Here is a 14,882-nt window from a genome sequence, read left to right as displayed (position 1 = left end):
ATAAACAGGAAGAGAAGACAAGGAGAAGAAAAAGAAAGAAGTAGAAGTAGGAGCAGCAGCACATTCCTCGTGACTCGTGAGGTTCGTTACTAGCGTGTGTGGATTTTAAATCAGGTGCGACGCGGTGTAGAGAGTGGCGGTGGTGTCGCCGTGGCGGAAGTGAGAATGACTTCGGACGGAGCAACGTCGGCGGCGACTAACCGGAGGAAGCCGTCTTGGAGGGAGAGGGAGAACAACCGGAGGAGAGAGAGAAGAAGGAGAGCCATTTCGGCGAAGATATACTCCGGTCTTAGGGCGCAAGGGAACTACAATTTGCCCAAACACTGCGACAACAACGAAGTCTTGAAGGCTCTCTGCGCTGAAGCTGGTTGGGCCGTCGAAGAAGACGGCACCACCTATCGCAAGGTACTCTTCTTCTTCCTTCGTCAATGCTCATGGAGATCTCGTTTTCCCGATTTGCATCTATTATCCACTGTTCGATTCAAATCTTGCTATAATTGCCTAATGCCTCATTAATTACTTCGTTTCTTATTTATTCGCCGTCTCGTGTCTGTGAAAGAGGGAGAAGAAGAACGTGTTGTTCTTTAGCCCAATTAGGTAACACCTGTGTGTGTTTGGATTCACACTTAAATTATTCAGGATCACGTTGATATATGAATTAACTTGATTTTAAGTTAATTTTTAGGTGTTCAGTGTTGTGTTTCACATACTGAAGAATTGATTCTGACTTCAAGCAATATTTGACAGTTGTTTTTCATTGCATAAAAAATTATATACCAAACTTTACTATTTTTAGAATAAAAAAGTCCAAACATAAAACTACATTAATCCAAAATCGATTATAACTAAAATTAATTTCATCCGTACTCAATTTTGCAAAACTTAGTGTAATTGAGCAAAATTGGCATGTCTAGACTCTAGAGTATGATATACTTTATGTATCTACTGATTTGGTTTTGTAACCAAGAAATGTGCTGATGATTTGGTTTGGGGTATGATGATTGTTTGTGGAATATATATATATATAGGGATGCAGGGCACCATATCCAGGTGATGGTGTAGGCACCTCCACCAGAAACACTCCTTTCTCATCACAAAATCCAAGTCCTCTTTCGTCGTCATTTCCGAGTCCAATTCCTTCATATCAAGTGAGCCCTTCCTCCTCCTCTTTCCCGAGCCCTTCTCGTTTGGATGCAAACAACCCTTCAAACCTGATTCCATATATTCGGCATGCGTTTCCTGCGTCTGTCCCTCCTTTAAGGATATCAAACAGCGCCCCTGTGACCCCACCCCTGTCCTCGCCAACTTCCAGAAACCCCAAACCAATTCCCACATGGGATTCCATTGCCAAAGCCTCCATGGCATCATCCTTCAACCACAGCCACCATCCTTTCTTTGCGGCTTCAGCACCGGCTAGCCCCACACACCGCCACCTTTATGCCCCACCCACTATTCCGGAGTGTGATGAGTCTGATACCTCCACTGTTGAGTCTGGTCAGTGGCTGAACTTCCAAGCATTTGCCCCTTCTGTTTCTCCTGTGCCTATCTCTCCCACCATGAATTTTATCAAACCTGTTGTGAGTCAGCAGCACAAGCACAACCTCAATCTCCCTGGTAATGGAATCCAAGAGATGAGAATTTCGGAGCCCGAATTTGCGATGCAGGTGAAGCCTTGGGTTGGGGAGAGGATTCATGAAGTGGGATTGGATGATTTGGAACTCACACTTGGAAGTGGGAAGACGCCTGCTTAGGCTTATGTCTGAGACCCCACAAAACACAATTGTTGACTCGATTTGGGATGTCGAAATTCAAGTAACTGTTATAGTAAATGGTCCAGCTCTCTTGCCGCAAGTAGCAGCTCGTATGTAACCACCTCAAACTTGTTATTGGAATCGGGAAGTATCAGATGTCATGGGCATTTTATGTTTACAGTTATGTCCAAAACCAAAACTCTTCTTTTATTCACTCTTTTTAACATATTATTTTAAAGGATTTTAAACATATAAACAAATAGAATAAGAATTGTTATTTTTTGTTTTTACTTCCTTTCATCAACTGTGTTTTTTTAGATAAATAATAACTCTGTTTTCTTCGATGTTTTTCTTCTCCCACTTTCCTTTCTATCCAAAAGCGGGGAAGAGAACCTGGTGTATATAAATGGCCAACAGAGATACAGTTACGCGTGTACCATTTCTTACTAGTTACTAGACCAATTAAATGTTCAGAAATCTATGTTTAGCAAAATAATGCAAACGGATCCTGTCTTGTTTGATGGATTGGATTCTAACATGATTTTAGTCTATCAGAAAGCCCATCTTCTAAATAAAATTTTAAATAGAACTGAGACAGGTAACCATTAACCACCTCCTGGATTTCGTACTTACTAGTATTTCGGAGATTAAAAAATTCTCAATTAAAAGTTTTTTGTGAATTTTTTTGAAAAAAAAGATATATTTTCTCAAAATAATTTATTTCCAATCATGATATCGGTCTGTGAAGTGAGTGCAGAGAAGCTAGAAAATTGCCGGAGGAAAGCCATGATGAGCAACGCAAGGACGGGGGCACCAATGCAAAAAGACCCCTTCAGGATGGTGCTTTTAACAAATAGATTATGAGCTTACGATAACAGTCTTCCAAAAATCTTGAAGAACATGATATACCGTGGGGCATAGAAGCAATGCATCATCAATTGTACAGGGTGGCAAGACTACGTTGGAAATTTATTACAGAACACCGAAACAGATTAGAACATGCAACTTATTAGCTAAGGGTATTAAAAGAAACATGCACCTTCACGTGGAAACACCAATAACAAGATGAAGCCTATCATTTTCCGGTTAGGTTAGGTGGCATACAAACAGATTAAGAAAGAATAAAATTATAGCATAACAATACAATAATAAGAAAAAGATGACAATCGACCCTGCGTCGTGGAACATCTTCAATTAAACGACCTTCGGTCATTGTTTATTGTCATCTCCGAAGTTTCATTGTTCTCCTTAACCTCAGTTTTAAATTCGTTTTTGGTTGTCACTTTGCATTTGTGGTGCTTGAAGCATGTTAATAGGTGGTCATTAACGAGGCCTGCTACTTGCATGAACGAATAAACTACTGTTGGTCCCACACATTGGAAACCTCTACGCATCATGTCCTTGCTAATCACTTCAGCTTTCGGAGTCTTCACGGGTACTTGACGTCCATATCTGAATTCATTTCTTATCGGTTTGTGGTTAACAAATCTCCAGCAGTAATTGCTGAATGAACTAAACTCCTGCTGAACCTGTAAAGGGATAAATATTTTAGGACGCAATACGAATTCTAATATATTTGGTTAAAAAGCAGCATTGATTTTGGAGTTACCTTAAGTAATTGTTTAGCATTTTCCACAATGGCACGGAGCTTTGGTTCTGATAACAATGAGTTGCCGTTTATTTTCAGTGTTAGCAATTTCTTCTCAGTAAACTGTGCAACTGATGATGGTTCAAAATTTTCAAAAAGCTTCCTGTGACAGATGCCAAATAAAAAGAGTCAGATAATACGTATTCACGTAAAGTCTCATGGTTTAAAAAATTGGTTTATTTAGAGATAGACATGCCTGAATATGTCTCTCTGGTTAAGGATTGCTGGCCAACGGTGTTCTGCCAATGCTTGTGAAAAGACTAGAAGCTCAAATAGCTTCCTATCATCATCAACTGGAACACCCCATTCTTCATCGTGGAAAGCAGTGTAAAGGGGGTCTGTAAGAATGAAATAACATTTCTTGATAAGGTAATCTTATCAGTGGGGTAGAGTAATAATATGCACACTCTAGTTAAATCTACAAGCTAAAGAAGCATCCTTTGCCAAAAATGAAGTTCCCAACCCCATATTAAGTTCCCAAAAGTAAAGTTCCCCATCCCCTACTACAACATTAGAACTTTAGAACTATCACAAATCACAAAAGTATAAAAACACTAAATCCAAAGCTTAAAGTGGACTTTTATATTAAAGAAGTAAAGAGGATAGCCCACTAGAAAGCAAAACCAAATTATATGCTGTCGGAGGTCTTTCTACGTAATTCCGTGGGCGGAATCTGACTTTGATTTTTTAGCTATTGAAGCACATGCATGGAGAGTTAGTGCAGCAAAAGAATGTGACCAATTTTCCACCGCCTTCATTAACTAGATTCATAAAGGTGTGGTAAGAGCTATAAAGCTGCAGACGACACTTTAAGAAACAACACCATAATGTAACTTAATGTCCATACTTAAACCGATAGTTGTCATAGCAGGCCTTGCTCTATTGATTATTATGGCTCAAGACATAATTTATGATGATGCTACGTGCAGACGATGAAGCACTATGATTATTATCGTTCATAATTTCAAATCTTGGCAATTAGTTTAATCCAGTTCATCACTGTCCAGGCACAGAAGAAGAAATAAAAGTTGTTTGAACTTTAAAATATTTTTTTGGCACATCGTAAATAAATGACCTATAATAACTACAAAACAAAACCCATTTTCGACCATAAATACCACGAGAAGCGAAGAAAACCGGTTTCTTCATGACTATGGCATCACTTGTCAAACATTTACAATCACAATAAATACATATAGAGATCCATTAAATATCGATAATAGATGGTAAATATTTGTTTTGTTTTAGAAATAATTGCCATATAAACTTTTGCATAAAAAATTAAGTTATTAGATAACTTTAATTTAAAAAATACAATACTTTTACTTTAAACTAAACTAAAGACAAATACAAAGTCAAAAAAGAAAAAGTAATATCTTTTTATTTTATGTAATAAATGTTTTTTTTTAATTTTAATTACTTATTAATTCTAAAGACCGATACTAACAAAAATATTTTATTTTTAAAATGACAAGTAGTAATTAAAACAATGTATCTTCTAAATTAATTATTAGAGTTAACCCTCAATTTCATCATCATTTTAGTCTTTAATAAATATCACTAAATTGATTCTTCGAAAATTCTTTTCTATTGTAATTTTAGTTATCAAAGGATTTTGGAACTAATTAAGTTCCTACAAAATTCAATCTATTACATAATAATTGACTTTGTCTCCAAAATGTTTCCAACAATTCCTTTAATCACCCCTCTAACTTTTCATAAGAAGGATATTTTAGAACATGGAAAGACAAATTTGACAATAAATTAACTACTTAAAATACTACGTTGTCGGCAAAGTTTTAGAAAACTTACATCATGGCAGATTAAATATTTCAGCAAAATCAGTGACGCAAACACTAATATATTCAACTCATTGTATTACAAAATCAAACAAAAAGAGTACGCTACTATAATTTAAAATCAGCTACGGATTGTTATTTATATATAAAAAAATTGTAGTTGGTTATAGTTAACACTTTACATACGAAAAAAAAAATGAAGGTTCTCTGAGTCTGAGGCACGCTTACCAGAATTTGGAGTGATCCATTCACATCTCTTAAGAGGCGGCAACACTGTTGCTACATCGACGGCGTCTGGCACAACCCTTACCGGCTTAAACCCGTTACGCTTCACGTTTCTCCTACTCGCCACAGTTGCGGTTGCGGGCTTCACCTTTTTGGTTGATGAATTGCTATCTGAGGAACACGTGCTGTCCAAAGACACGTTGCTTTGCACAACGGTGTTCAGAATTTGCGGGGGACGCTGTGGACTGGTCTTCACGCTGTTCTCCTTCTTCTTCTGTTTCGGCTCTTGGGAAACGGTTACTCTGTTTCCGGCAGGTTTCAAGATAGCTGGCGGTTCCGGAGCCGGTGGAAGCTTGGTGGCAAAGGGCATTGTTGGTATTTATTTGATTTGAAATTCTGAGTTTTGGAGAGATGAATAAATCCTGAAATAAGGGAAGAGAAGTTTAGTTTAGGCGAAGGGTCACACTCACTCTTGTTGGGTAACGTTGTGCGTTTGTTGTGGGAATTGGCCTTTGGCTGTGTTTGTTGTATGAATGCTTACCGTTAAGAAAAAGAATCCAAAGCCACTCTCACCAAAAGGCCACGTAATGGCGTTCGGTACTCTTTATCCAACGGTTATGTCACCACTCACCACCATTGACCTGCCCACATTTATCTAGAACTTCTCTTTGCATGGCCTGGGCTGGGCTGGCCCGCCATTTGAGGTCTAGAAGGGGTACTAGTATAATTTTACAAAGCAAAAATTACGTTTTAACCTCAAATATACTTTCAACTAAGTAAAAATGGTCATTTTGAAGTAATAATCATTTTTATTTTATTTTTGAACATGATTTTTTACTTTTTTTTTTTAACTTGAAACCTGAAAGTTATCTCATTAGATTCACGTACATGAAAATTATAAAATTTCACTAATGTTCAGATATTAAAATACTATCATAACCATGATTAAAAATCATGTGAAAAAAATTAATTGTAGAATTGAATTAGTAAAAAAAATCAAAATTTTGTCTCAAATTGAAATGAACATTATCTTGAAAGAATCATTTTAACTCACTTTAAAAATCACAAAAAGATTAAAAATATATTTCAGTTCTACTATGCCTACTCTCCATCACATTCACTTTTGTGTTAATACTATTTTCTCATGAAAAATGGACTTCACTTTCCTAGCATGCATCTTGTGTATTTTCTTAAGCTTTTAAATTTTATTACCAATTGAATGGTTTACCAATTTGTAATAGAATATGTAAATCAATTTTAAATAATATTTATCTTAAAAATTAAAATATACTCCTAACATGCATATGTTGTATTATCTTAAACTTTTAACACTAATTAACGGTTTAACTTAATTTTATTTATTTATTTCAATTTATCATTTTATCATTTTCAACATCTTTAGTTCTAACTTGCATTTGAATATTATTTTTAAAAATATTATCAATAAATAAAAAATATTTTTTTTTCTAAATGATTAAAAGTAACAATATATCACAACATAAATTATTTGTCATAAATTTGAACATATTTTATATGTTAATCTTTTTACTTAATATAAATTTTTATTAAAACATATTTTATATATTTAAAAATAATTATTTATTATAAATTATAAATTTTAATTGCATGAAAGAAATGTTTATTTTCTACAATAAGTTAAAATAGTAGTTTTACAATATCTACTTACATTTTATAATGTTGAAATAATTAATATATACATAATAGATTTTTCAACTGTCATTATACTAAAATTAAGGGTAAATATATGTTTAGTGTCCTATAAAATTTAAAAAGTATTAATTCAATTTTCATACAAAAATTGTATTAATTTGATGCCTGTAAAAATAAAATATATTTTGTATGATTCTCAATAATAATTTCGTTAAATGGTTTTTATGTAATTAAAATATTAAATTACTTTATTTTTCTACCTTTTCAAGCATATTCATAAGAGATCTTAACCTATTGTTGTTTCATATATTCCCTAATTTCATAAAAAAAATGCAAGAAAATTGCTCAAGAAATAACAAAAACTTTGGGGGATGGAGAGTTTAACCAAAAAAAAATGTTTAAACTCTTTTTAGTGTATTTTAATCATCATAAATTATTTAATTCATTCATAATCAAATTACAAAATTATCATTGAGAATCATAAATGTTTTATTTTATACCGAGACTAAATTAATGCAAAAAATTTTAAGGAGCAAATGAAAACTTTTAAAAATTTTATAAGGACTCCAAATATATTTTATCCTAATATAAATTATTGTAAATTTTAAACACTAACCATTTTATTGTTAAGTAAACGGACAGAAAAGATTATCTTGAATAACATTACAAACTTAAAGGGTGAAAACAAAGTTCCGAAAAAATAAAGTACGAATATAAGTTTTACTAAAAAAATGAAGAACGAAAATATAAATACGGATTTTAACTTTTATGATCTAATATTGCAATTAATTATTCATTTAATTACAGCACGTCGTTATGATATGTATGGCTTCTTGTAAGCTTACTTAGACACGTGTAAGGTAATTTTTTTGTTTGATTCATTGTGCGTATCCGACTGGGAGTCCACTTCAAATAAAATTTCCAAGCTATTTACAATAAATTCCCAATTTAACAACCCAACTTTCCACAACCAGTATTTTAAATAAAAAACATGTATATATATTCTTTTAAACCATAAAATCACGTCTGAAATTTTCTAAATAAAAAATGAAGCATATTATTTATTATAATTAAATTCATAATAAATAAATATAACCGAGTATATAATTTAAGTTTAAAATTTGTAATAAATAGTTTAATGGTTATTTTTAATGATTAATATTCTTTATAAAAATTATTTGAAATTCAATTTAGGAATAGAAATAGATCAAAAGATATAAGCAGTTAAGAATATTTTTTTAAAAAAAGAATATCAAGCATTTAAATAAAGAAAAACAATGATAATATGAACACAAATGTTATAAATTTTATAAATTAAATGCACACTTAACAAAAGAAAAGGAGACGATATTAAAAATACCGAAGTGAGAGAGTGGGATTTGAGAAGAACAATCTCTAAGTTGTATTCTAATCACTACTTAATAGATACTGTAAATAAATTAATTTTAATTTAAGTCCTTTTTTTAGGAGTTCTTAATTCAATTTTTTGAAAGTTGTAATTTGAGTCTTAGTTAAAGATATCTTTTAATCTTTTATTTATTTATTTTGTTGAAAAAAAGATTATAATAAATAAAAAATCCATCATACTATTTTGTCTGAAAAAAGAAAAAGCAGGCTCGTGCATTTCATGAAAAACAAAACAAAAAAAAGAAAGAACCTGACCCAGGATGAGGATCGCGTGAGCACTCCTCTTCAGATCCGCACAAGCATTGCATATCAAATCAAGCATCCTGTTCCTTATCTCTGTCTCTGCATTTCCCTTCCTTCTTCTTCTCTCTCTCTCTAAAACCCTAATTCTATACATGGAAGGGAAATCTCAAATCTAATGACTAATTAATTAATCCATCGATCAAGCATGGAGTCCGAACTCAAAGACCTCAATTCGAAGCCGCCGAACGGCAACGGCAACAGCGTTCGCGATGACCGTCCTCTGCTGAAGCCGGAGCCTCCGGTCTCCGCCGACAGCATCGCCGATATGGAGAAGAAGTTCGCCGCTTACGTCCGCCGCGACGTGTACGGCACCATGGGACGCGGCGAGTTGCCGACCAAGGAGAAGCTCTTGCTCGGTTTCGCGTTGGTCACTCTTCTCCCCATTCGAGTCGTTCTCGCCGTCACCATATTGCTCTTTTATTACTTAATTTGTAGGGTTTGCACTCTCTTCTCTGCGCCCACTGGCGAAGAGGAACAGGAAGATTACGCTCACATGAGTGGGTGGAGGAGAACCATTATTGTTTCGTGTGGACGCGCCCTCTCCAGACTCATGCTTTTCATTTTCGGCTTTTATTGGATCCCCGAATCGAACTCTGCCTCTCAGGTCTCACTTAAATTGCTTTGTCTTTTTCACTTTCTCACTTTCCTGTTATTCACTTTGTTTTGGGATTCAATGTGCATCCATAAACTGAAGTTTTGCTTACCATTATATCTATATGTGTCAACTAAAAAAAGTAAAAGTGAAGGTGTTATTTCTACTTTGATTGTTTCCGGAGAGATATTGCCTGATATTTTCTTCCTTTTTGTTTTTCGAACTAAAAGTTACTGCATGTCGTTCAGTTTAGGATAGCAGCTGTTGTAACTAGAATTTACTCATGAATTGTATTTCAAATTTCAGTTAAAAGTTATCTTAATTCTGTCCCATTGGAACTGAAAAAATGACTTTTTTTTCTTCCTTCATTCCTGTTTTTTAATGCTTTTTGTACATGGTTAGCTAGTATATTTATCATTTAGTGTGGAGCAGTGCCTCTCTTTTCCTTTTCATTTTTGAAAGTACCGTTGAGATGTATTTTGCAATAAAAATGTTATGTATTGGCATTTGATTTTAGTTCTTTCTCTTTTTATTTTGTCTACCTCAATTCGTGAAGGAAGACAAGAGTCGGCAGCCCGAAGAGTTGAGGAGACCTGGCGTAATAATTTCTAATCATGTGTCGTACTTGGATATTTTGTATCACATGTCTTCCTCATTCCCTAGTTTTGTTGCTAAGGTTTGTGACATGACAAAATTTTGCTTTATGACTATGAATGTATCTTGTACATATGTTTGTTACTGACATTTGTGTTTCAAATCTTGGATTTCATCGATGAAGAGATCAGTGGCTAAACTTCCGCTAGTCGGTCTCATCAGGTCTGTTGGCTTAAATTGGATCTTTATGGATTTTTGCAAACTTAGCTCTTGTTGCTTAATTTGAGCTCTTTAGATCACAAGATGTTATGCTCTTTATTCTTTTCTCAAATCTTCATTTAAAATTGATCTTGCATATATGATTAGTGATCAAAATATAGTTCAGAAAATGAGAATGCTACATTTCATACAATTCAATATGCCTTATCTTTTCAATATAAGGGATTATTCAGAATCAAGTGCTTATATATTTTTGTGTTTGTTGTGACAGCAAGTGCCTTGGTTGTGTCTATGTTCAGCGGGAATCAAGGTCATCAGACTTCAAGGGTGTTTCAGGTGCATATATATTGGTGTATGAGCACTTCAAAATAATTATGAAATGTTTGCAATTCAAATAAAGTAAAAGAATGTAGAATCCCTTGTTTCATTCCTCGTCCTGTGCGTTGCGTTTCTTCTCTTCATATTTTTAACACCATTGCATTAAGTCTTTTGCATCTTGAATTTTTAGATTTTCTATGCAATAGTTGTACCTCTTGCTCGTTTAGTTGTAAGGCATAAATTAGATGATCTGATCTAAAACCATTGTTGTCAAAAGGTGGCACCATGGTGGAATGGTGTGGCCAATTTTTTTGCCAACCGCCATTGGCAAATTTTGAAGGGAGTCCTCCTATGGCGGCGCCATAGGCTGCAATGACATGTTTGTATGGCAGAATTTTGGCCTTCCGCGATATTCCGCCATCTGCCATTGGTGATAACATTGTCTAAAACTCTATATACCATTTGTAAAAAGAGAGTGCCCAATCATTGTTGGTAGTTTAGGAAGTTGACTTACCATAGGAGTTTTTATACAGTCTTTTTGGTGGCATCACATGTTTGATTAACATTCCAAATTCTTTGCATTCACCATGAACCAACAGTAAGTAATCTTCATTTTTCTTAATCTGAGTTAATTTCATTCGTAGTGTTTGAATTTCCCTTTTGGCTTTTAAATATACTTGTGCTTCTTGTCATTTTGTATAGAGGTGCCCCAGCAGTCATCCGGTTATGCATATTTGTGCATATTAGTTAGTCAAACTAGGATTTTAATGCTCTGTTTAACATTAAATTATATTTTGAACTGGTGACTAGATTTAATCTTATCCAATCTTTTCTCTGGGACATAATCATTGATAAAATCTCTAGTGAAGCTGACATGTGAACTTTCTTCCCGCAGCTGTTGTCACTGACAGAATTCGAGAAGCTCATCAGAATGAGTCTGCTCCATTAATGATGTTATTTCCAGGTTATTATCCTCTCTCTCTCTCTCTCTCTCTCTCTCTCTCTCTTTTCCTTTAACAAAAATTGGGGTTGTGCTCTCTCAAATTGGATCTACAATAATATATATCATATATGCCTTAAGTAGGGTTTGGTATCCTGTAGTCTCTCCAATATATAACACCTTTAATTTAATCTTAATAAGATGAAATTATAGTTAGTTGGCAGTTTTTTGAATTTTCAAACAAAAATTACCTGTCCACACCTCTCTGTTCTCTATTATGTTAAGAGAAAGGTATTGATTTTTTATATACTAGCAGCATAGAAAATGACCGACGTAGAATTTTCTACTTTTATTTGCAACTGGTAAAATTAATTTGATGATTAAAGTTGCTGCATTTCTTTACATTTATCCTATTTTATTAAATGAATACTGCATCCATGTCCTCATCCACAGGCAGAAGTTTATGTTTTTGATTCACTTTCTTCTTTTTAAAATCCCTTTTCAACCTAAATATTCATTAGTTATGTTCATTCCTTAGTGGTCTCACCTCTCATATTTCTTTATCTTCAAATATGACTCATAGCTTTAAGTTCTTCATGTTTATTAATTTATTCTGCTGCTAGCATGTTAATTAATTGTTGCACATGGTGGCACTAACATTGGTCATATTATAGTCAATAAAGTTTCATGGTTTTCAGTTTTCTCTTATTGTATCTATCATTTAGTTATCACGTGATTTGGAGTATTCAAGTTGTTCATGCATATCAATGTTCTGATAATCACTCAATTTAATGATATTGGGTATTCTACAGAAGGTACAACCACAAATGGAGAGTTCCTCCTTCCATTCAAGACTGGTGGTTTTTTGGCAAAGGCACCGGTACTTCCTGTGATATTACAATATCATTACCAGAGATTTAGCCCTGCCTGGGATTCCATATCTGGAGTGAGTACTTTAATAGTGATGAAGTTTCATGTTTTTTGCTGAATTCTGATCATAAAAGTCAATCTTATACTCTATTCTGGTAACTGTTATATTTTGAGAGTTGTACCTTAGGTGTGAATAGTTACTAGTTTCTTAAATGTTGTTCTGAATTGAAATTTGGTGTCATGTCTGAAATTGTAAGCTAGTGGAACTCTTTGTACTCACTTGCTTCATACTTGTCAGTTGGTAGTGCAGTTTTTTTTAGGGGTGAGTAGCTCAAAAACATTTGCTTTCCACCTGTGTAAAGTGTAAAAAGTTGTAGTTCATTTTAGAATGAAGGCCATCTTTTGTGCTTCAAAGGATGCTGTGCAGACCATCAGGAGAAACAATTTGTTTCTGCTATTAATCAATTTTTTTTTTTTAATGTTATCTGCAAATTTTCAGTAATGAGCTAATAAAATTTATTTCCTTGAACTTTTTTGGTAATTTAAATTGTAGAAATTGTCATCTTTCTTAGCAACATTTGTTTTTATTCTTTATTTAAGTTTTCATTTATGTTGGCAGGTGCGCCATGTGATATTTCTCCTGTGTCAGTTTGTGAATTATATGGAGGTGATCCGATTACCTGTTTACCATCCTTCACAGCAGGAGATGGATGATCCCAAACTATACGCTAATAATGTTAGAAGGTTGATGGCTACTGAGGTATTTATATGGTTTACTCAGTGAGAAAAAAAATTCAATTTTCTCCACTGTAGGGCTAATCAAATAGTTAAGAAGGATATAGATGTTCACTTATTCTATAGCTGGAGTCAGTCTTTACTCACTCAATAACTCTTTAAAGAACTTGTTTTTTGTGGTAACCCCCATTTGTTGAAAATTTGTTGCTTCTTTTTGCATTCAAATTTTTTGAGAAAAAGATACTACACGATTTAATTGTTGGTATTTTCTTTTATTTGAAAAGTATATTGTAAATTAATTTTGTAATGTTTTATTGGAGTAAAAAAGTATATTGTATTAAATTTTTTTAGCATGATATAAAACGTGGTAAACTATCAATTCAACTATGGGTTTTAAATATTTTTTGGAGGAAATTTTAGAATATTAGGACTTGGTGTTTTAGGAGTCTTGTGATGTTAATTTAGTCGTGTTTTTAGTGGGCTTGTACTAAGTTGTCCCATACACTATTGCTTGGATTGGTAGTATAAATAAGGTGTTAGTGACACACTACACATTTTCTCTCAAACACTTTCTTTAACCGTAAAGTGATTCAGCAGAGTAGACACAAGTGTGAATCAAAACTGTCTTGCACCATTATTTCTGTAGGATGACTTTCTCACAAAGTCTATCATTAGATTGGAAGTTTATCATATTGATCGTTCTATAAAGTCTTGTATTTAGTTGAAACTGTTTTTTGGTGTGCCTTGGATGACTCTGAACTTCTACTTTTCAAATATAGAAAAATATTAACTTTTCTGTGTATGCGCTCATACACATACATGTGCTGCTGTTTTGCTCAACAAATTTATACAAATGATTAAATGCTAATTAAGTATAATTTTTATTTTTTTTCCCTTTAATTTTCATTTTCATCTAGCAAGGAAAAATGGGATACACTATTAAATCTTACACTCCTTTTCACTTTGAAGTGTGGTTTGGTGATTGTCATAAGCTTCACTTCCTAATTTGTATTCTTTATTTTGATTTCATACCTCTATAGCCTAAGGTATTTGCCTCCATGTTATACCATTTGTAGCAAAGGGCATTGACATTTATCTTATTGTGTAACTGCTGTTGATGCTGGCTTATTTTGTCTATTCTGTGTTCTGCTTGCAGGGTAATTTGATACTTTCTGATATTGGGCTAGCTGAAAAACGAATATATCACGCTGCTCTTAATGGTAATAATAGCCTGCCTAGTGTTTTGCATCAGAAAGACGAATGATAATTTCATGGCCCCCCGTCTCAAATGAAATGTAGTTCCCGTCGAGTTTTAGTTTCAAACTTAGTATCTGCTTATGAATGGACAGCTTGTGTGTGAGGGGTATTTATAGCTAAATAGTACACATTCACCTAAACATCTGAATGGTACTTGTGTAATTTTCTTGTAAATAATGTGACCAATAATGTTTTAATTGCTGGTGAACTCAATTGAGCCACACAATTCAAGATCTATAAGTTTTACTGTTCTTCGTTCTCGTTTTGATTGTGATAAATGACCCGACTCATTTGAGAGAGGCCATGTTACCTTAGATCTGAACCTTCTCTTTCGTTTTCCTGCAGGTTTGTTTTCCCAATGCTAATTCATCGGATTCGTGGTCTGTATATTCATTGTATGGTTCCATTATTTATCAGGAAAGAAAAAGTAAATTAATATAGAAAATTCTGTGCAGAACAAGTATTCATACTTGAAAATGTATTTATCTGATAATTGTCTCTAGAGCATTAACGGATTTCTGAGCAGGGTTCAATGTATCTATATTTTTGGTCA

General features: G+C 33.7%; 3 protein-coding genes across 4 annotated transcripts; 2 read left to right on the top strand and 1 right to left on the bottom strand.

Annotated features, from left to right (window-relative positions):
• Positions 1 to 2,041, top strand: BES1-4 (protein BRASSINAZOLE-RESISTANT 1-like). Its single transcript, NM_001317490.2, has 2 exons — positions 1 to 405; positions 1,029 to 2,041. The coding sequence occupies exons 1-2, from the start codon at positions 166 to 168 to the stop codon at positions 1,749 to 1,751; spliced, it is 963 nt and encodes a 320-aa protein (NP_001304419.2). The 5' UTR covers positions 1 to 165; the 3' UTR covers positions 1,752 to 2,041.
• Positions 2,042 to 2,862: 821 nt separating this feature from the next.
• LOC100801163 (DNA-3-methyladenine glycosylase 1) lies at positions 2,863 to 6,218 on the bottom strand. The gene is made up of 4 exons (XM_003523534.5): positions 5,427 to 6,218; positions 3,596 to 3,737; positions 3,361 to 3,502; positions 2,863 to 3,280 (listed from the first exon to the last, which is right to left on the bottom strand). The coding sequence occupies exons 1-4, from the start codon at positions 5,791 to 5,793 to the stop codon at positions 2,942 to 2,944; spliced, it is 990 nt and encodes a 329-aa protein (XP_003523582.1). The 5' UTR covers positions 5,794 to 6,218; the 3' UTR covers positions 2,863 to 2,941.
• Positions 6,219 to 8,664: 2,446 nt separating this feature from the next.
• On the top strand, positions 8,665 to 14,882 carry LOC100820536 (lysophospholipid acyltransferase LPEAT1). 2 transcript variants are annotated; one of them, XM_003523800.4, is made up of 9 exons: positions 8,693 to 9,408; positions 9,953 to 10,072; positions 10,175 to 10,212; positions 10,481 to 10,545; positions 11,423 to 11,491; positions 12,280 to 12,413; positions 12,957 to 13,097; positions 14,229 to 14,292; positions 14,675 to 14,882. In XM_003523800.4, exons 1-9 carry the CDS (start codon positions 8,950 to 8,952, stop codon positions 14,692 to 14,694), a joined length of 1,110 nt encoding a protein of 369 aa, XP_003523848.1. In that variant the 5' UTR covers positions 8,693 to 8,949; the 3' UTR covers positions 14,695 to 14,882. The 2 variants fall into 2 exon arrangements, with proteins under 2 accessions (XP_006578001.1, XP_003523848.1); XM_006577938.4 differs by having other exon boundaries at positions 8,665 to 9,408; positions 14,229 to 14,882.

Source organism: Glycine max, chromosome 4 (genome assembly GCF_000004515.6).
Source record: "Glycine max cultivar Williams 82 chromosome 4, Glycine_max_v4.0, whole genome shotgun sequence".
Taxonomy (NCBI): Eukaryota; Viridiplantae; Streptophyta; class Magnoliopsida; order Fabales; family Fabaceae; genus Glycine; species Glycine max.
The sequence above is the reverse complement of the archived record's forward strand: the minus strand, read 5'-3'. Positions and strand labels throughout refer to the sequence as shown.